At 35.7% G+C, this 20,901-nt stretch overlaps 1 protein-coding gene across 1 annotated transcript in view; it reads left to right on the plus strand.

Annotated features, from left to right (window-relative positions):
• The window catches only part of si:ch211-266g18.10 (titin), a 28,306-nt gene extending 15,621 nt beyond the window's left edge, over positions 1–12,685 (plus strand). The window contains exons 15-29 of the mRNA XM_046855736.1: positions 384–6,476; positions 7,328–7,366; positions 7,700–7,747; positions 7,842–7,886; positions 8,071–8,124; positions 8,351–8,503; positions 8,748–8,795; positions 9,436–9,483; positions 9,564–9,611; positions 9,701–9,745; positions 10,215–10,262; positions 10,402–10,449; positions 10,654–10,698; positions 10,841–10,885; positions 11,446–12,685. Coding sequence (XP_046711692.1) covers positions 384–6,476; positions 7,328–7,366; positions 7,700–7,747; positions 7,842–7,886; positions 8,071–8,124; positions 8,351–8,503; positions 8,748–8,795; positions 9,436–9,483; positions 9,564–9,611; positions 9,701–9,745; positions 10,215–10,262; positions 10,402–10,449; positions 10,654–10,698; positions 10,841–10,885; positions 11,446–11,531 — 6,893 coding nt within the window. The 3' untranslated portion in view covers positions 11,532–12,685. The remainder of the gene's footprint in view (positions 1–383; positions 6,477–7,327; positions 7,367–7,699; positions 7,748–7,841; positions 7,887–8,070; positions 8,125–8,350; positions 8,504–8,747; positions 8,796–9,435; positions 9,484–9,563; positions 9,612–9,700; positions 9,746–10,214; positions 10,263–10,401; positions 10,450–10,653; positions 10,699–10,840; positions 10,886–11,445) is intronic.
• Positions 12,686–20,901: the final 8,216 nt, after the last annotated feature.

Below are 20,901 nucleotides of genomic sequence, written 5' to 3' on the forward strand. Positions count from 1 at the left end.
TGATATTGAACATACATAAACCAGTTTAAAACATTGATTTTTATTTTAATGAAACATAAACCAGATCCAAAAGTGAAGGCAAAACCTGAAACTCCTCAAGAATTAGGTATTATGTTTTTTTTTTTATATTCTTTCATTTTTTAATAGGGAATGCCAGCTAATGTTTAAAGAGTGAGCAGAAGCTTTAAGCTGAATTCCATAATTCGTCCTGTGTTCTTACAAAAGGCATAAAACATGAACCTCCTTAAAAGAACAGTATTATTAGTTATTTTCATTCTTTTTCATTCTTGTAGTTAGGAAGTAGATGATTAGCAGATGAAAAAAAAAAATCAACTTATCAAATCAATTTAAACGACTGTTTTAAGGATGTGAATATTTTGCAGAACATATAGCTGCTCCAAAAGAAAGGGCCAAACCAGGACCTGCTCCGAAAAAAGAGGCAAAAGTGGAACATAGTCCAATAAAGAGTGTAAAATTAGATCTTTCTTCTAAAACAGTGACAAAACCTGACGTTGCACCAAAGGAAAAAGTCAAACATGAACCTGTTCCAAAAGAACTGGTAAAAACAGAACCTGGTCCACAAAAGAAGGCAACACTTGTACCTTCTCCAGAGAAGAAAGCAAAACCTGAAACTGCTCCAAAAGAAAAGATAAAGCCAGAACCTGTTCCAAAAGAGAAGGCAAAACCTGAACCTACTCCAAAAGACGGGACAAAACCAAAAGCTCTTCCAAAAGAGAGGGTCAAACCTGAACCTGCTCCAAAAGAGAAGGTAAAACCTGAATCTCTTCCGAAAGAGGAGGCTAAAGCCAAACCAGCCTCAAAAGAGAAAGCGGAACCTGCACCTACTCCAAAGAAGGCAAAACCTGAAACTACTACAAAAGAAAAGGTAAAACTTTTACCTACTACAAAAGAAAAAGTCAAACTCGTTCCAGAAGAGAAGGTAACACATAAAACTGTTCCAAAAAAGAAGGTCAAACTTGAACCTATTTTAAAAGAGAGAGAAAAACTAGATTCTGCTCCAACTGAGAAACCCAAACCTTTCACAGATGAAAAAGCAAAGCCTGAAGCTCTTTCAAAAGAGAAAGCCAAACCTGAACCTGTTCCAAAAGAGAAGGCACAACATGAAACTGTTTCAAAAGAGAAGGTAAAGCCCGAACCTTCTCCAAAAGAACAGGCCAAACCCAAACATACTCCAAAAGAGAAGGCCAAACCTGAGCCTATTCAAAAACAGAAGGTACAACCTAAACCTTTTCCAAAGGAGAAGGTTAAAATAGAACCTGCTCCAAAAGAGGAATCTAAAACTGAACCTGCTCTAAAAGAGAAGGTAAAAACACAACCTGCTCCAAAAGAGGAAGCTAAACCTGAACCTGCCCCAAAAGAAGCGGTAACACCCAAAACTCCTCCAAAAGAAAAAGAAAAACCAGAACTTGCTTCAAAAGAAAAAGCAAAACCTGAACCTACTCCAAAAGAGAAGGGCAGACCAGATCATGTTCCAAAAAAGAAGGCCAAACAGGAACCTGCTCCAAAAGAGAAGGTAAAACATGAGCCTGCTCCAGAAGAGAAAGTCAAATTAGAGCCTGTTCCAAAAGTGAAGGGCAGACGAGAACATGTTCCAAAAGAGACAGCCAAATCAGAACCTGCTCAAAAAGAGAAGGTAAAACCTGAGCCTGCTCCAAAAGAGAAAGCCAAAAAAGAGCCTGCTACAAAAGAGAAGGCAAAACCAGTACATGCTCCAAAAGGGAAGGCAAAACCAGAACTTGTTCCCAAAGAAAAGGCAAAACCATCACCTGCACCAAAAGAGAAACTCAAACCTGAACCTGCTCCAAAAGAGAAGGCGAAACCAGTACCCCTACCCAAAGAGAGTGCAAAACCAGCACCTGTCCCCATAGAAAAGGCAAAACCATCACCTGTCCCCATAGAAAAGGCAAAACCAGCAGCTGTTCCCAAAGAGCAGGCAAAACCAGTACCAGTTTCCAAAGAGAAAGCAAAACCAGTACCAATTACCAAAGAGGAAGTAAAACCAGTACCAGTTTCCAAAGAGGAAGTAAAACCAGCACCTGTTGCCAAAACAGAGGCAAAACAAGCACCTGTTCCCAAAGAGGAGGAAAAACAAGTAGCAGTTCACAAAGAGGAAGCAAAACCAGTACAAGCACCAGTTTCCAAAGAGGAACTAAAACCAGTACCAGTTTCCAAAGAGGAAGCAAAACCAACACCTGTTCCCAAACAGGAGGCAAAACCAGCACCTGTTCCCAAAGAGGAGGCAAAACCAGCATCTGTCCCCAAAGAGAAGGCAAAACCAGTACCGGTTCGTAAACAGGAGGCAAAACCAGTCACAGTTCCCCAAGGGGAGGCAAAACCAGCATCTGTTTCCAAAGAGGAGGCAAAACCAGCACCAGTTCCTAAAAAGGAGGCAAAACCTGAACCTGCTCCAAAAGAGAAGGTAAAACCAGTACCAGTTCCCAAAGAACAGGCAAAGCCAGTACCAGTGTCCAAAGAGAAGGAAAAATTTGCACCTGTTCCCAAAGAGGAGGCAAAACCAGTGCCAGTTCCAAAAGAGGAGGCAAAACCAGTACCAGTTCCTAAAGAGGAGGCAAAGCCAGTACCAGTGTCCAAAGAAAAGGCTAAATTAGCACCTGTTCCCAAAGAAAAGGCAAAACCCGTGCCAGTTTCAAAAGAGGAGACAAAACCAGCACCTGTTCCTGAAGAGGAGGCAAAACCAGCACCTGTTCCCAAAGGGAAGGTAAAAACAACACCTGTACCAAAAGAACCAGTACCTGTTCCAAAAGAGGGGGCAAAACCAGTAACAGTTCCCAAAGAGAAGGTAAAACCAACACCTCTTTCCAAAGAGAAGGTAAAACCAGCACCAGTTCCCAAAGAGAGGGCGAAACCAGCACCTGTTCCCAAAGAAAAGGCAAAACCAGTACCAGTTCCCAAAGAGAAGGTGAAATCAGTTCTGGTTTCCAAAGAAGAGGCAAAACCAGCACCTGTTTCTAAAGAGGAGGCAAAACCAGTAACTGTTCCCAAAGAGAAGGAAAAACCAGAACCCTTCCCCAAAGAGAAGGTAAAACCAGTACAAGTTCCCAAAGAGGAGGTAAAACCCACACCTGTACCCAAAGAGGAGGCAAAACCAACACCTGTACCCAAAGAAGAGGTAAAACCAGTACCTGTTTCCAAAGAGGAGGCAAAACCAGTACAGCTTTCCAAAAAGAAGGTAAAACCAACACCTCTTACCAAAGAGAAGGTAAAATCAGCACCTGTTCTCAAAGAGAAAGTAAAACCAGTACAAGTTCCCAAAGAGAAGTCAAAACCAACACCTGTACCCAAAGAGGAGGCAAAACCTGTGCCTGTTCTAAAAGAGGAGGTAAAACCAGCACATGTTTCCAAAGAGGAGGCAAAACCAGCACCTGTTCCTAAAAAGGAGGCAAAACCTGAACCTGCTCCAAAAGAAAAGGTAAAACCAGTACCAGTTCCCAGAGGGAAGGTAAAACCAACACCTGTACCAAAAGAAAAGGCAAAACCAGCACCTGTTCCCAAAGAGGAGGCAAAACCCGTACAAGTTCCCAAAGATAAGGTAAAACCAACACCTCTTCCCAAAGAGAAGGTAAAACCAGCACCTGTTCCCAAAGAGAAGGTAAAACCAGTACAAGTTCCCAAAGATAAGGCAAAACCCACACCTGTACCCAAAGAGGAGGCAAAACCAGTGCCTGTTCCAAAAGAGAAGGCAAAACCTGCACCTGTTCCCAAAGAGGAAGTAAAACCAGCAACTGTTCTCAAAGTGGAGGCAAAACCAATACCAGTTTCCAAAGAGCAGGCAAAACCAACACCTGTTCCCAAAGAGAAGGCAAAACCAGTACCAGTTCCCAAAGAGAAGGTAAAACCAACGCCTGTTCCCGAAGAGAAGGTAAAACCAGCACCTGTTCTCAAAGAGGAGGCAAAACCAGTACCTGTTCCCAAAGAGAAGGTAAAACCAGCACCTGTTCTCAAAGAGGAGGCAAAACCAGTACCTGTTCCCAAAGAGAAGGTAAAACCAGCACCTGTTTCCAAAGAGAAGGTAAAACCAGTAAAAGTTCCCAAAGATAAGGCAAAACCCACACCTGTACTCAAAGAGGAGGCAAAACCAGTGCCTGTTCCAAAAGAGAAGGCAAAACCTGCACCTGTTCCCAAAGAAAAAGTAAAACCAGCAACTGTTCCCAAAATGGAGGCAAAACCAATACCAGTTTCCAAAGAGCAGGCAAAACCAGTACCTGTTTCCAAAGAGAAGGCAAAACCAGTACCAGTTCCAAAAGGGGAGGCAAAATCAGTACCTGTTCCCAAAGAGAAGGTAAAACCAACACCTCTTCCCAAAGAGAAGGTAAAACCAGCACCTGTTCCCAAAGAGAAGGTAAAACCAGTACAAGTTCCCAAAGATAAGGCAAAACCCACACCTGTACCCAAAGAGGAGGCAAAACCAGTGCCTGTTCCAAAAGAGAAGGCAAAACCTGCACCTGTTCCCAAAGAGGAAGTAAAACCAGCAACTGTTCTCAAAGTGGAGGCAAAACCAATACCAGTTTCCAAAGAGCAGGCAAAACCAACACCTGTTCCCAAAGAGAAGGCAAAACCAGTACCAGTTCCCAAAGAGAAGGTAAAACCAACGCCTGTTCCCGAAGAGAAGGTAAAACCAGCACCTGTTCTCAAAGAGGAGGCAAAACCAGTACCTGTTCCCAAAGAGAAGGTAAAACCAGCACCTGTTCTCAAAGAGGAGGCAAAACCAGTACCTGTTCCCAAAGAGAAGGTAAAACCAGCACCTGTTCCCAAAGAGAAGGTAAAACCAACACCTGTTTCCAAAGAGGAGGTAAAACCAACACCTGTACCCAAAGATAAGGCAAAACCAGTACCTGTTCCCAAAGAGGAAGCAAAACCATTACCAATTACCAAAAAGAAGGCAAAACCAGCACCTGTTCCCAAAGAGACGGTAAAACCAGCACCTGTACCCAAAGAGGAGGCAAAATTAGTACAAGTTCCCAAAAAGAAGGTAAAACCAGCACCTGTACCCAAGGAGGAGGCAAAACCAGTACAAGTTCCCAAAGAGAAGGCAAAACCAGCACCTGTACACAAAGAGGAGGCAAAACCAGTACCTGTTCCCAAAGAGAAGGTAAAACCAGCACCTGTTCCCAAAGATAAGGCGAAACCAGCACCTGTTCATGAAAAGAAGGCAAAACCAGCACCTGTTCCCAAAGAGAAGGTAAAACCAGCACCTGTTTCCAAAGAGACGGTAAAACCAGCACCTGTTCTCAAAGAGAAGGCAAAACCAACACCTGTACCCAAAAAGGAGGCAAAACCAGTACCAGTTCATAAAGAGAAGGCAAAACCAGCACCTGTTCCCAAAGAGAGGGCAAAACCAGCACCTGTTTCTGAAAAGAAGGCAAAACCAGCACATATTCCCAAAGAGAAGGCAAAACCAGTGCCAGTTCTCAAAGAGAAGGCAAAACCAGTACCCGTTCTTAAAGAGAAGGTAAAACCACTTGCAGCAAAACCAGTACCTGTTCCCAAAGACAAGGTAAAACCAGTTCCTGTTTCCAAAGAAGAGGTAAAACCAGCAACTATTCTCAAAGAGAAGGCGAAACCAGTACCAGTTCCCAAAGAGAAGGTAAAACCAGTAGCAGTTTCCAAAGAGGAGGCAAAACCAAGACCTGTTCCCAAAGATAAGATAAAACCAGTACCTGTTCCCAAAGAGGAGGCAAAACCAGTAGCAGTTCTCAAAGAAAAGGCAAAACCAGTAACAGTTCCCAAAGAGAAGGTAAAACAAGTATCAGTTTCCAAAGAGAAGGCAAAATCAGTACCTGTTCCCAAAGCAAAGGTAAAACAAGTAGCAGTTTCCAGAGAGACAGCAAAACCAGTACCAGTTCCCATAGAGAACGTTAAACAAGTAGCAGTTCCCAAAGAGAAGGCAAAACCAGTTCTTGTTCCCAAAGAGAAGGCAAAACCAGTACCTGTTTTCAAAAAGGATGCAAAATCAGCATCTGTTCCTAAAGAGAAGGTAAAACCAGTAGCAGTTTCCAAAGAGGAAGCAAAACCAACGCCTGTTCCCAAAGAGAAGGTAAAACCAGTACCTGTTCCCAAAGAGGAGGCAAAACCAGTACCTGTTCCCAAAATTAGGGCAAAAGCAGCACCTGTTCCCAAAGAGAAGGCAAAACCAGCACCTGTTTCCAAAGAAAGGGCAAAACCAGCACCCGTTCCGAAAGAGAAGACAATTGGAATGCCTAAAGCTGAATTAGCTACAAAAGTGAAGCTAAAACCAGAACCTGCAAGAAAAGAAAAGGCAAAAACCGAACCTCCTCCAAAAGAAATAGTAACAACCAAAACTGTTCCAAAAGAGAAGGCAACATCTGAACTTGCTTCAAAAGAGAAGGCAAAACAAACACCTGTTCCCAAATGGAAGGCAAAACCAGAACTTGCTCCAAAAGAGAAGGCCAAATTTGTGCCTTCTCCTAAGAAAGGTATTTTAAATTTTCTATAATGTCCATTCTTGTTGAGAACTAAGTTTGCAATGAAATTATTTCCAATAAGAACCTCACAATAAACCTTGGACTATCCCCCAAGTAAGGATAAACAAATTCTTATCTAAATGAACAAAAAAGAATTGTGGATTAATGCCTGGTTTAGTAGTTAATGCATGGAGACCTTCAAATGTTGACTTTACTGCACAAATGGCCTTTGTACATTATCAATGTTCCAGCAGCCTTAAATGAGAATATGTTAAAACACTATATGGCTAAATATTTGTAGACACCTAACCAGTTAGCCCATATGTGCATCAAACCCAGATTTATCCTTTCCCCAAAAGGTTTGGTGGACTCAGGGCTCTCTGCAGGCCACTTAAGTTCTTCCACTCCACAAACTTGGCAAATCATGTCTTTTTGGTGCTTGCTTTATTTAATGGCGATTGTTGAGATGGAATAAGTTTGGACCCCCTCCAGTAAAGGAAAACTGTAACATCCTCTATAATTGTGTGCTTGAAATTTTAATTTAATACAACTAAGAAACTGAGTGTTAATAGTTGTTTTTAAGTACCCAACTTTGGCATTTACCAGTAGTGGTTTAAACCGTTTCATAAGTAGCCCAAAGGCTTAACCACTGAGTCAGTTGTTTTGTAGTGTCATTCCAGACCTTTTCATTCATCACCAGGATTTGTAAAACCTTGATCCTGGATTTGACCCTTGTTTGGAGCTTTATGAATGTAAATTTTTGAATTCTTGGCTTGTATGGGCATAAGATACATACTTATGCCACCTACGTCTTACTTTGTACTGCAAAGATGTTAATTCCAAAATGTTCTTTTAATTTTTAGAGGCAAAAGTGGTCAAAGAAGAGGTCCCAGTGAAGAAAGGTATTATTATAATATCACATTTTAATTTTAGATATTTTATCATTGAAGATGACAAATTTGTAAGAGGGGAAATGGAATGGAAAGACCTTATTAAACATACAATAAATGTTGACTCAGCAGTCTAAACAACATGAAGCTTTCTTTCTAAAAGCAGTCTATACAACATGAAGCTTTCCATGTTCACCTAGAGTATTTGTCTATGGTGCTTTTATATAATTGTTGTACCTTCAACCTGCATTGTATTATGTTATGCATGAAAACAAGAGTTTTTTCTACAAAGTTCACTATTACATACAATAATTATATATAATATTATAAAAAAAATTCTTACAGTTGTTGCAGCTATAAAGGAGAAAGCAAAACCAATTCCATCTAAAAAAGGTATTTTTATAAACTCAGTATATACTCAGTATATAGTCTTTTTTTTTTTTTTTTTTAAGAATTACTGTACAAATGTTCTAATTTTTTTATCCAGAAGCAGAAGAAGTAGCAAAGGCAAAAGTCAAGCCAGTTAAAAAAGGTATTAGTGTTTTTATTGCTCATATTTAATTTTATTTAATTTTATTGTGAATGCACTCACTCGTCTGTCAAGCAAACAAATTTTGATCAAACGCAATAAGAGAAGACAAGATAATTAATATAGAATAAAATAGAATGAAAAAAGTCCTGCATCAGCAGGTTAAGTAATATTTTCTCTCTGACAGAGCCACAAGTTGCTAAAGAAAAAACGATCCCTGTGGTGTATCCCAGTGCCAAAGGTACCATTCTATGTTTTTAGCTTTTCTTGCTAATTCATTCATTAAATTCTTAGATATTTTGTTGCAGTAAGATGATCAGGTCAGATGTAGACACTAATTAAACTAATCTTGATGTGATCAAAAGTTATACACTGTTTTAATGACTTAATTGATGCAGTATGGAGTTTGAATATTCAGATAAACATATGAACTATTGGAAATGAAATTTGTTTAACTATTTTCTTAGATATCGCCATGGAAGTGGAGCTCCTAAAAGCCATCAACCAAAAATTAAGCATTTTGGATTTATTGAGGAAAGATATCGGTGAGATAAGAACCGATCTGGAGGTCACTCAAAGCCAAATTGATCAATTACGGATGGACAATCAAACGCTCAAAGGTTTCAAAAAACATTTTTAGTACATCACGTATTTCCATATACAATAGTTATTTCTGAATACTTACACAGGATATGAATGGATTCGTATTGGTATCCATTAATTATGGATTAGATTAGATTATTGCATGAAATCATTCTACAGTCAGTATCTGGTGCTTCTAATAAAATGTTTTATAGTTATAAATTGATGATTGAAACAATTAGATTTCTGAACATTTTTTATTTGATTTTTTGCCTACTGCAGAGCTTCAAGAATTCAAGGAGAAAGCCAAACCTGCAGTGATGAAGAAAGGTTAGTGTAAATAAATTAATCACACTAAAGGCAACTTTTTATACCTATGAAAATGAACCACATAACATTTCTACAAAAACAAATTTTTTATGCTACTAATAAATAACACAATCTACAGACATTCACACAGCAATTCATCAATAATTACACTGGATCATTATTTAAATGTACGACAATCTTTTTAAATATACATTTATCAATGAATTTAATGTTATCTAATGTTGTAAATCATCTTTGACATTTTTCCACCACAGGAAAGTCTCACAACAGATAATTTGTGTTTTTTAAGCTAATTGGAAACACTTAATGTTGCTTTAATAAAATGGATACAAGTATATTCTTTAATTTATTTGAAGAGCCAAATTGATTAGTTTAGGTTATGCTTGGTTTGGATGACATTATAATTATGTTAATTGAATATCCCTCTGAAATGTGTTGTAAATATATTTGCATGTATTGGCTTCCATTTAAAAGCTACATGCTATGTAATAATGCATCAACATACAAAGATACATATTTGGCAAAAATATTTCCTTACCGTAGTTTTTCTTTAAAAAATAATTTTTTGAATGCCTGCATCTGTGATCATTGCATTCTCTCAAATTTAAGGAAGCTATATAATGTATATATTTTCTTACAGGACGTGGACTCTTGAAAGAGAAGCTTAAAATATCTACAGTGGTTAAAGGTACAATGTAATCTCAAAAATCTAAATGCAAATCTCCGTTCGTCTAATTTGTACTTTATGAATTGTTTTGCCTCTTTCAGGACGTGAGGTACTGAAGAACATTACTAAAGCAACCACTGTGAAGAAAGGTATGGATAATGAAACATGAACAGGTGTGAAAGACGTTGTGGTGAATTGTAGATTAAACAAAACTGATAAGAAGTTTCCTTCTGTACAGAGCGGGTGCTAAAGAACATCACTAAAACGGCGTTTGCAAAGAAAGGTAGCCATGTTATTTACACTCTCTGGTAGTAGTAGTAACGATAAATATAACGTAGTAACGTTTGGAGATTTTTGGGAGTTCAACAATAAGAAGATGCACACTGGTGAACTTAAGTGTTTCTGTTTCTTTTTCACATTTCAATTTGGCTTTCTTTTATAAGAATTTCTGTTGTTGCCATAGGTGTTGTTTTTTTTTTTTTTTTATGGTATCAATAGCAAAGTAGCACAAAGTTACGGTATTACAGCTTCCATTAAAATACAAGACAATTCCTTTTATAACCATTAAAACCATTATACATTGGTTTGTTTTGGTTTTGTTGAGAAGTGATTTCACATAATAAAAATATTTTATTTTATGGGATTTATTAACTAAAGAAATTAGTTTAAAAGAAACTAGTAGTTAGAGGTCATCTCAATTATTTTTGCTCAAATCAAATAATCTGCTGCTTAGTAACCCTGTTTTGTTCTAGAAAAACAAGCTCCTGAAGAAAGGGTCAGGCTTGAACCTAAAAAGAAAGGTAGATTTACCCATTATTTTGAACAAACAATTGTCATAAAAGATATTCTTCCGGATTCCACCAAATTACACTTTCTTCTCGGTTTTGATTTTGGAAATATTTGAAATTATATTTTTGTAAATCTCTTTCCTAATACAAGAAATTCTAAAAGAGAAAATCACCCCAGTGAAGAAGCTTCAAGAAAAAGGTAAAAAAAAATTAAAATAAATAAATAAAAATTAGAATTATGATATAAATTATTGAATAATGATATTATGCACTGACTCATTCATTAACTATTATTATTATTATTATTATTATTATTATTGTATTATTATTATTATTATTATTATTATTATTATTATATTATTTTTAATAGATCTTCAGTGACATTTGTCTTTTTTTACTGTAGAAAAACCCACTGAGGTAATATTACCTGAGGAGAAGGAAATAAAAGGTAAATCATATCAACGCTCTATGCATTGTTTATGCATCATTTATTTAAATGTAAAAATTTATTCGATTTAATGAAGATTATTAATCACTAATAAACCAATAAAATGTATTCACTATATAATTATTATTTATTTTTTTATTAGAACCTGAACCTGAGGTGACCAAGGCTCCTGAGCCAGCAGAAGAGGGTAATGTATTTATTTACTTATTTATTCATTCCATTTTTATCAAATGGTTCAGTCTCACTTGTGGTACAAAACAGTCGTTGTGTTTTAACGCTAGCAATCCAGTCTAGCAATTTTTTTTTTTAGCACATGTGCTAGCCTTTAAAAGAACAGTTTATAGTAACATTCATACTAATAATTAACACGTGTACATGCAGTGTCACAAATTTGTCAGTAGCTAGCAAATTTTTGTGATATGAGGCTAATTAGCAAGATTGCAACAGGCTAATTAACAAGATTCATATTTAGCTAAAGGATCACAGAAGACATTTTAAATAGTAATTTTCAAGAAACAGTGTTTAAGTCTACACATTTTAGTATTTATAGGACACGATAAATAAAGTCATTTTAAGATTTAGATGTTTAGATCTGATTTGGATAAAATGTTACACGTATTAAAATGGATTTTTTGGTGGTGATCCTTTAAGGTCAAAATTTCTCAACTTGTCCTGGTCTACTGATTTGTCTATGCCGGAAAGCATTTCTATTACTTTAATAATAATATTTTAACACTTCATTTTTAGAAGAAGTCCCCTACTTTCAGTGTTTCTACGTGGATGAATACGACATCCAGTATCCCTTCTTCCCATTTTCACCACCTTTCTTATGAGGGTCACCTGCAACACCATGTTTGAAACTTTGACTGTGATCTACACAACAACCTTCAAAGGTTACTTATACATGGTTCCTCTTCCATGTTGAAGTTGAGGGGGTTTAAAGAACTAGATGAGCTTTCAAAAAACGGGACATTACAGGAAATTCCATTTAAGGTCTAATCGTGTGCCTTGTTTTAGCGAAGTTTATAGACTATAGACTTTTTAAGTGTTAGGTTTTGTCAATATGGAAACTGCGTCGCGTTCTATAGAAGTAGTTCAAAGCAAACAGCTTGTCCTGTTTCACGTTTTTTACACTGAATGTGAGTCTTAAACGGAAGCAGAACTGTGTGTCCATGAAAGCTCTGAAGACAACGATGGTGACAAGGAGGAAAAAAAACACTCGCTTGGCCACAGAAAACTTTGCACTGTGTTCAAAGACGAGGTTTTAATACCCGGACGTACATTGTAGCCGTGCCTCATTTTGATCGAGTGCCATAACTTTCGGCTACATTTTATCAAAATGATGGATGAAATATATTTCCAATGATTATGTAACAAATAAGTTGCAGCCACCAAAGGTAAAATCAGTGAACCGCAACTTAAGAGTGGATTAGTGATATCCACCAAGTTGTCTGAAAAGTGTCAGTGTAAATTTGGTGTAAATGTAATGTTTAAAGTTTGATAAATGCTGATGTTCCCAATTGAATCTTTGTAGCTGGATTTTTATAATTTGTATTATTGTACATTATTCGCCTTATTCCTAGCTATTCACATCAGTTAGTAAATTCTTACGGATATTCTTACGATTATGGGACCTTGATATTAGATTTTCTTAGAAGATTTGTTGAATTCATAAGGCCATCCAGAGCCATCATTATTTATTAATCAGACAATTTAATCACAAAGCTGTGATTCGAGTTCTAGTCCTAAACAAAGTCCTAGTAACAAAAGTAAAACCGATGTGTTACATTAGAAATACGTGAGTCTGCATATGGTATAATGCAAATGAACAAAATACAACAAGGTGTGCTGTTATGGTAAAAAAAAATTATATACTAACTTGATATTTTTTCTCATGACAGCCTTAACCAAAACTTTTATTCCTTTTATTTCACAACAGAAATTTCCGAAGTGATAAAATATTTTAATAAATAGCAAGTTCTACAGAAATACATTTCAATGTAGATGTTAAATTAAATCAAAACTAGTTGCTATTAATACTGTATTGTAGCTATATACATTTATTTTACTCTAATGAAGATTGACACTTTATTAATAAAAAAAAAAATATATATATATATATATATAAATATATATTCCTCAACGCTGAGGACTTTCCTATGGTGGAAAACCTTTTATTTGTTACTGTAAAACGAATAAAACGAGTCGAGTATGCGGATATACACGTTTTGAAAGGAAGTCAGAAATGCTGGTATGGGAAATAATGAGACACCTACTGTCAAATTAGAATTGAGAATTTGACAGCACTGTGGTGGGAAGTTCATTATCCACACCGTTACTATTGGTTTTGGCACACAGCACTGACTTTTCCTGTGTAGTGCATTGAAAAGATCTGCAAATCTTTGCTAATTCTTGCTAATTCACTATTACTAAGAATATCTACAGACGTTATATCTGTACTCAACATGACTGAGCAACAAATGCGGTACCTTGCCGGGTTCAGCTTGGTACTAAGCATTATATATATATATATATATATAAAACAGTTTAACCGACCAAACTGAACATTATAACTGACTCAATTGCATTTTTCAAGCATTTTGTGTCAATGTTATTTCTACGATGAATATTGTGCTGATAACCAATATTTTCAAGCATTCGGTCCAAACTGACCAGAAACCAAAGAAGACACCCATGCGCTCTTTTAGGAACTAGTCAATGTATCATTAAAACATGGACTAATTCCCCAATACATTTTTTTTTCTCTTTGAGTGCATATGTTTTTTTGTTTGTTTTTGTTTTTGATTGATTTAATATTCTGGTACAATCACCGGCTGATTTTAACAACTGATTTCAAGTGTATTAAAACCTGATTTTAACAGACACTTACATCACCAGAATATCAGTAAGCTGAAGGATATATTTGTATAACAACTGATTTAAGATCTTTGTTAAGTGAAATGTCTAATCAGAAATTCTGCTTGGTACAGATACATATTTTTATAAAAAGAAATCGATTGTGGTATTATTGGTAAATGTAGTTATAAATACAGAACATTGTGACGAGATTGTATATGAATTATTGGTGTAATTTGGCTGAGTTTATAAACGCAGCATATATTTTGCTGAATATGTCGGAATCTATTATAACGTACACAGTCTTAGATTCAGATAACAACTGAATTCGTTTACTGAGACGTTTGTGAATTGTTTTTGTCTTTACTGTGTACTTGAGAAAAAAAAGGCACACATGAAATGGTAAATATTTTTGGTGCATTTCTTTTCCCTTTCTTTCTTTTTTTTTTACATTTAAACAAACTATTTAAAAGGAAGGGCCACAGTGATGATGATGATGATGATGATGATGATGATGGTGTACATAGAAGGTGTACAGTGAAATGAAGTAATACTGGCAACTGAGCAAAGAAGGTTGTGAAAAGTTTGAATTGAAATGTATGTGATGCACAATTATTGGCACCCTATGAATTCGAACAAGTTGGTTATGTTTATATGTTTGATATCTATGAAAGCAGAATATTTATTTTATTTAATTTTTTTTATTTCTTTATTTCTAAATATGATTCTTTTGTTCATATTTACCAAAAGTGCCAATATTAGTGATGTGAGCTGTAAAATACAGTGCATGATTAAGGCGTGGTGTTTATCGCCAAGCTTTGTTTGACGTTTCACATTCTCAACAAATTCGGTACACTGTATAACAATAACAGTGGAGTTTGTGTTTCTTATTTTTCCCGATATTGGAGAGAAGTGCATGAGGTGTGTTTGCTGCTTTGTGTCAAACTAAATTTATAATCTAGCCTGATCAAATGAACTAGTGAATGACATGCAATCAATAATGAATGTAACATTAATTATACAAGTGCAGTTTGCTGTTAGATTAGAAAAACCCACTGGATCTTAATGTGGTGTCTGGGGACCCACAGCTCCTGTTGTTCTTGTGTTTCTTTTTCTTTTTTTATTTGCAGTGGTGTGGTAATCACATCATTGTTAAAGCTGAGTTGCTCGATTTATTTCACAAACTAAAAGAACAAGTAGGTCTATAAGTGGACCTAATTATTTTTTTTGTGGGAATTTGAGGAAAAAAAAAATCGATATGGGTCTAAAATATATATAACAAATATTATTGTTTTATTGATGTTCAGGAAATAAAATATGCACTGTTTATGGAATTGATTTAACAGTTAACAAATGAATATACTTATTATAAATATAACATTAAAACATTAAAATTGCACAACCTACATTTATAAATTTAAAATATATCGATTGTTAAAATCATGTTTCAGCATTTATGTCATTATTTTCTGCACAAGTTCTGTTTATAAATGCTGTACATATTTCACAAGTCTTGCCTGATATCTACTCTTAATAAACAGTTATAAATACTTCGAAACATACAGAGTTATGATTTCAATATAGCTGGTGTACAAGTGTCTCCTGATAACATGGTCACTGAGTGTATATGTCTAGTTAATTGTTTCTCATCATTTTTTCTTTTATCTGACATTATATCCAAGATTAATTTCTATAGAATTGTCCCTTGAGAATATATATTCTAAAATATTTGCTCAAATGTGAGGGGTGTACTCACTTTTGTGAAATACTGTAGATATCCATATTTATATATAGACAATGTATATACTTGACAAAGTGTCCACTAAGTGCATAAATGTAATATATAGTAGAATTCAAACTAATTAGTTGATAGTTGCTATGTAATTATGTATTTGTACGTTATTTTAAACTATATTTCATTTACACATTTCTATAAATTATTTTCATCCATTTTAAACCAACTTGTAACAAAACTTTATTACCAGCAGGTGGCGACAGTACACAGCATTTTAAATGCAAAATGGATATTTAAAAATAATAAAAATTACCAATAAAACGTAATTAGTTAAAAATATTAATAACGTAAAGGTTAATTGGGTACTAGTTAATTTAATTGTTCTTTCTTTGTGCATCAAGAATTATATATATAAAAATATATACTGTGTTTTTAGATCCAGTTAATTGGTATGCAAAACAGGATGCTTCATGAGGAAAAATTATTAGCATGCTAAGCACTTGCACACATCTTTGCAAAAAGCTCTGGCAGCAACAATTCCTTATTAAACTGTCCCTTGGTTTGGTGTCTAGATTTCTATAGTTTCATTCAGATCTATAATTTGTAATAAAACATGTAAAATGACATGTTTCTGACCTGTTTCTGTAGCATTTTCTTTCATGCATGGTTAGCCGCCATCTTTTTTTCAGGCTACCTGCAGTGCTGTGGTGTATGAAATCCTGACCTGCTTTGGAATATAAAGCAAATTAATAAAATGTTGATTATAGAGGTACATAGGTTGATTTTAATGGTTAGTTGCAGCATCCAACCTCATGCCACCTTAATTGGAGCACCTGTAGCTAATCATCCAATCAGCCAAACATGTGGCAGAGTAAATATCTATGCACACACAAGTCATGGACTTCTGTAAATGGATACAAAAAGCAACAGAATAAAGAGAAAATAAGGAAAAGTGATCTCAGTCACTTTGGAAGTCGCCTGGTTGCTCATAGCAGGCATGCTGTTTCGAGTAATTCAAGTATTTTATATTTAAAAAAAGGTTCACACAGAATGGTGTCAAAAAAAACATCAAATGAGTACTACTGTTGCAAAGGTAGTTTAGTGGTTAAGATGTTGGAGTTCTGATCAGAAGGTTGTGAGCTCAAATCCCACTTGAGCAAAGGCTCTTAATCCTCAGTTTCTCAGCTGTATGAATGAGATCTTTTTAAGTCACTTTGGATAATGGCAAATAATGTAAATGTAATGTAAATGAAACTGATCAACACATCATTGATGATTAAAATGAAATAATGATGGGCATACTAGTTCAAAATTATTTGTTAACACTGTTTACAACCGGGGTAAGCATTTCAGGTTTACGCAACCTGTTAAATAGTGGTGTCAAAACATTACAGGTTTTTTCTGACAGTTAAGAAGTGATATGTAAGGCTACATTCAGCACAGGCTCACCAAAACTGATGAAGATTTGTAAAAATACCAAATAAATAAATAAATAAATAAATAAATAAATAAATAAATAATCATGCTCACCATGTACAAAAAGTGTGCTCATATGCATACATACTTGGTTATACAAATGTAGTAGAAGTACATAAATCAAAATTGAACAAAATAAAAATAATAAATAAATGTCAAACATTCAGTGTGAATTTCTCTCTTTAGACCTGCAGAGCTTTCAGCTAGGCACATTTATTTCTGCACAGTTCTTCTGGAAATTTCTACATTGCTTTCTGATTCTGTAGGACTCCAGACAGCCCTCGTGTTTCTTATTAAAACTGTCTGAAATGAAAATTCTTAATATCTTGTTTTCCTAAGCAACATGAATGTTGTTCAGTTGTTCAAGCAAAAAAACCCAAAAACAATAATCAGTGGTTTGATCAAGTGATCACAACTCTGCTCTGTAATACCTTGTTTTCAACCTCATTATCAGTCCCATCAATCACTTCAAGCTTGGGTGTAATAATATGTGCCACTATACTAAAGACTTTCCCATTGCAGACACACACATTCTGAGTGCTGGAACCACAGACCAACTACAATCTGTCCATTGTCGTCTGAAAATAGTTTTCCTTCCCTGTCAGGAGTTCCCATGGCAAACGTGGAGCAGCCCGAGCTTTTTCCCAGACCTCCACTGACTCTTTTCTTTTCAGAAAGAATAGAAGGGGCTCGTTCCTTTCATGCCACTTGGCGAGAGCATCATCTGACAGTGATGTCAGACTCATGCTTAAAGCTTATTGGCTGCAAGACAACGGGCTACTCTCAGTCCATAAAGAGGAGGCAAAATCGGCTTAAAGTTAAAGCAGCGGGATGCAAAGAAAAAAAAGACCATGGAAAGGCATGCATTTCTCATGGCTGGCACAGAAGCCAAAGATTGTAGTTGAAAAGAATGGAAAGACTTTCATAGATGTTTCATAGTAATTCGATTGGCTATTGTGATATTCAGCAAACTAAATATTCTCATAAACACTTTAGGAGTTTAAGATTGTTCTCACTTGTGAACACTTTGCACAGGGATTTTACAAATTTTCCTTTATGTCTAGATTCCAAGTAAAGTATGTCTAAATTACATTTATCACTAGGTCTCTTCCTAATAATAAAAATGAAATTTCACCTAAAAATCAGAGGAACATTGCAAACCCATTTAAAAGAAGGTGGGTTGTTTAGAAGATATAAATCACTTGCATTTATGCATTTAGCAGAATCCCTTATCCAGAGTGATTTACAATTATCTTATTCATACAACTGAGAATTGGAGGGTTAATGGCCTTGCACAAGGGCCCACCAGTGGTAGGTTAGGGTCACAGGAATCCCACATCTTGTGGGGGTAAGTGGTGGCTCAGTGGTTAAGGCTCTGGGTTACTGTTTAGAAGGTCAGGGTTCAAGCAATGCCAAGCTGTGACTTTTGGGGCCCCTGAGCAAGGCCCTTAACCCTCAGTGCCCTAGGGGTGCTGTACCATATCTGACCCCAGCTCCTAACATTGCTTTGATATGTGAAGAAAGAATTCACTGTGCTGTAAAGTACATGTGAGAAGTATAAAGCTGCCTTCTTTTTTCTTTTTTTAACCACTGAGCTACATCTTCCCATGTCTTGATTCATGTACTTCATTTTCTTAACTATTTTTCAAAGTGTCCAATCAGCTCTGCTAATGTGATGTTCAAATAAAACCTACCCGTTCCATTTGAACATTGTCGATGTGTTTTGTGATGTGGTTCCTTCATTTTTGGTCACATTGTCCTTGTTTTGTTAATGCACATCCACTTCAGATCAGTTTTAATTGTACAGCAATTTTAACAATGGACATTGTTCCAATGCAGCATTACAATACTTTGGGATAAAATGTCTATATACATTTATCCCTAATGAGTAATCAAGTGGTGATGATGACACAAAATTCTCCCTGAGATAGTCTGAGAAAAAAACACTGAGAGGAACCAGACTCAAAATGGACCCCATCCTCATCTGGGTGGCACAAAATGTCCATTCCTTATAGTTCCAACATTGTTATAACTGTTCCCAGATGGGTGCTTGAGAGTAACAATACAACTGCTTTATCTGGATATAGTTTGGTATTACAGAAGCATGAATAAATTTTGGGAAAACATTGACTAAGTCTTACTACTGAGTATTTAACATGCATGGAGACACACTCACAGTTTATGGCGCCAACATTCAACCCCACATCAAGCCATCCGAATAAATAAAGAGGACATGAGCGCTCGTTTGGCGTCGCTTCAAAAGCATGCCATTGTGTTACAACCAATCATGTCCTTTGCTAATCCGACTTACATATTCGGTTCATATTCGGGTTAACAGATAGATCGTTTTAAAGGACGTTAACACGGGTAGTAAACCGTTCTGCCCCATTCGAGGGCCTGCATTGGTCCTGTAGACCAAATATCTTCCAGTTCAGTGACAGTGCTTTTGTGAATGAATTAGCATCCTGCTGTGAGATCACAGCACATTAGTTGCATTCCATAATGCCATAACAGGTTTCAAGAAACATAAAACATTACCACATAATGTTAGATTACACACGAGCTGATATTAGTGAGCATAGTATTCTTTTTTCTTTCTACATATATTTCTACTATAAGACGCCTTCTGTTTTAATAATACTGTAGGATTCAAAGTATTAAAAGCATAACAGGAAAATGTTTGTTGTACTGTATTTCTCTATTTATTTATTTGTGTCAACTGGGAAGAGCTTAAAGTCTTTGTCTAAGGCTAAGTTTTGGATACTACATTATCCAAAACTTAGCCTTAGACAAAGACTTTAAGCTCTTCCCAGTTGACACAAATGTCATGTCATATATCCTTTTTTCTTTTTTTTACTTTGACACATTATGACATAAATATCAATTTGTATTATAAATCTTATGTACATTGGCAGAATAAATATATATATATATATATATATATATATATATATATATATATATATATATATATATATTATACATATATACATATATATAGATATAGATATACATTTTATGTTTATTTATATTTATAACCACAATCTCTAGTTTCTAGATGGCCTGAATTTATGAATGTGCATTTTTTTTTATAAATAATGTCTATGAGCTGGAAGAAATTAAATGTGAGCCCCGTTTTTTTAAACTAATTTAGACTTTTATAGATACAATGAACCACGTGGCCAAAATCAATTAAATGACACTTCTGTGTAATGGAGATTATGTGATTTCTGTACCTTCAAGCCAAAATAAAATGCCTCGTAGCCAAGCAAAGGTTACTCCAGGACATTCCCCTTGAACCGAGTGCACACCAGGAGCACAAACACTTAGTTTATATTCCCAGATGTCAAGAGAAGATGCATGGCACAGAGGCCAGATTGTCCTTTACCAGACTGCCCTTTTCAGCACGCTCAATAGTTGATAAAGTTGACTAACACTAAATGGTCATGGAGCTGTTTATATTATTAGTTGCCAATGTGCAAAACAAAGGCCTAAGTCCAGACTGGTTTTAAAGCGTGATTGAAGCACTGGAACAGAAATGCAAATGTAGTTTTCCAGTGTAAAAAAAAAAGAATAAACAAAAAACACCACAGAATTGCAAATCTAATCAAAGAATAAATTGTAGCACTGATAGTACTACTATATATATATATATATATATATATATATATATATATATATATATATATATATATATATATATATATATATATATATATACCATAATTTCCGGACTATAAAGCTCGCCCATATATAAGCGCACCCACTAAAGATTTTTATTTTGAACATAAATAAGCCGCACCTGTCTATAAGCCACAGGTGTCTACACTTAAACTTGTGAACTTTACACAGGCTTTACGAAAGACAGTGTCTGTTACACGGTGTAACGGGTGAAATATGTTGCGCTTCCTTTAGGGGCATAGCAGTATTTTGGGAAAAGGCTGCCGCTATATTTTTCCTGGATAACTGCATGTGTGCAAGACCGAGGAATATGTCCTGATTATTTTCTGATGCTCATTTCTAAGTTTCTTTGACTAACCCGTAACGCTGTTGCCAAGAAAAATAAAAAAGCACGAGTTTTGGAAACCTGTCTGTGCTTATATGATTTCTGTTGCAACTGGAGTTAGCAAGCTCTC

This window comes from Silurus meridionalis, chromosome 8 (genome assembly GCF_014805685.1).
Source record: "Silurus meridionalis isolate SWU-2019-XX chromosome 8, ASM1480568v1, whole genome shotgun sequence".
In the NCBI taxonomy this organism is placed as follows: domain Eukaryota; kingdom Metazoa; phylum Chordata; class Actinopteri; order Siluriformes; family Siluridae; genus Silurus; species Silurus meridionalis.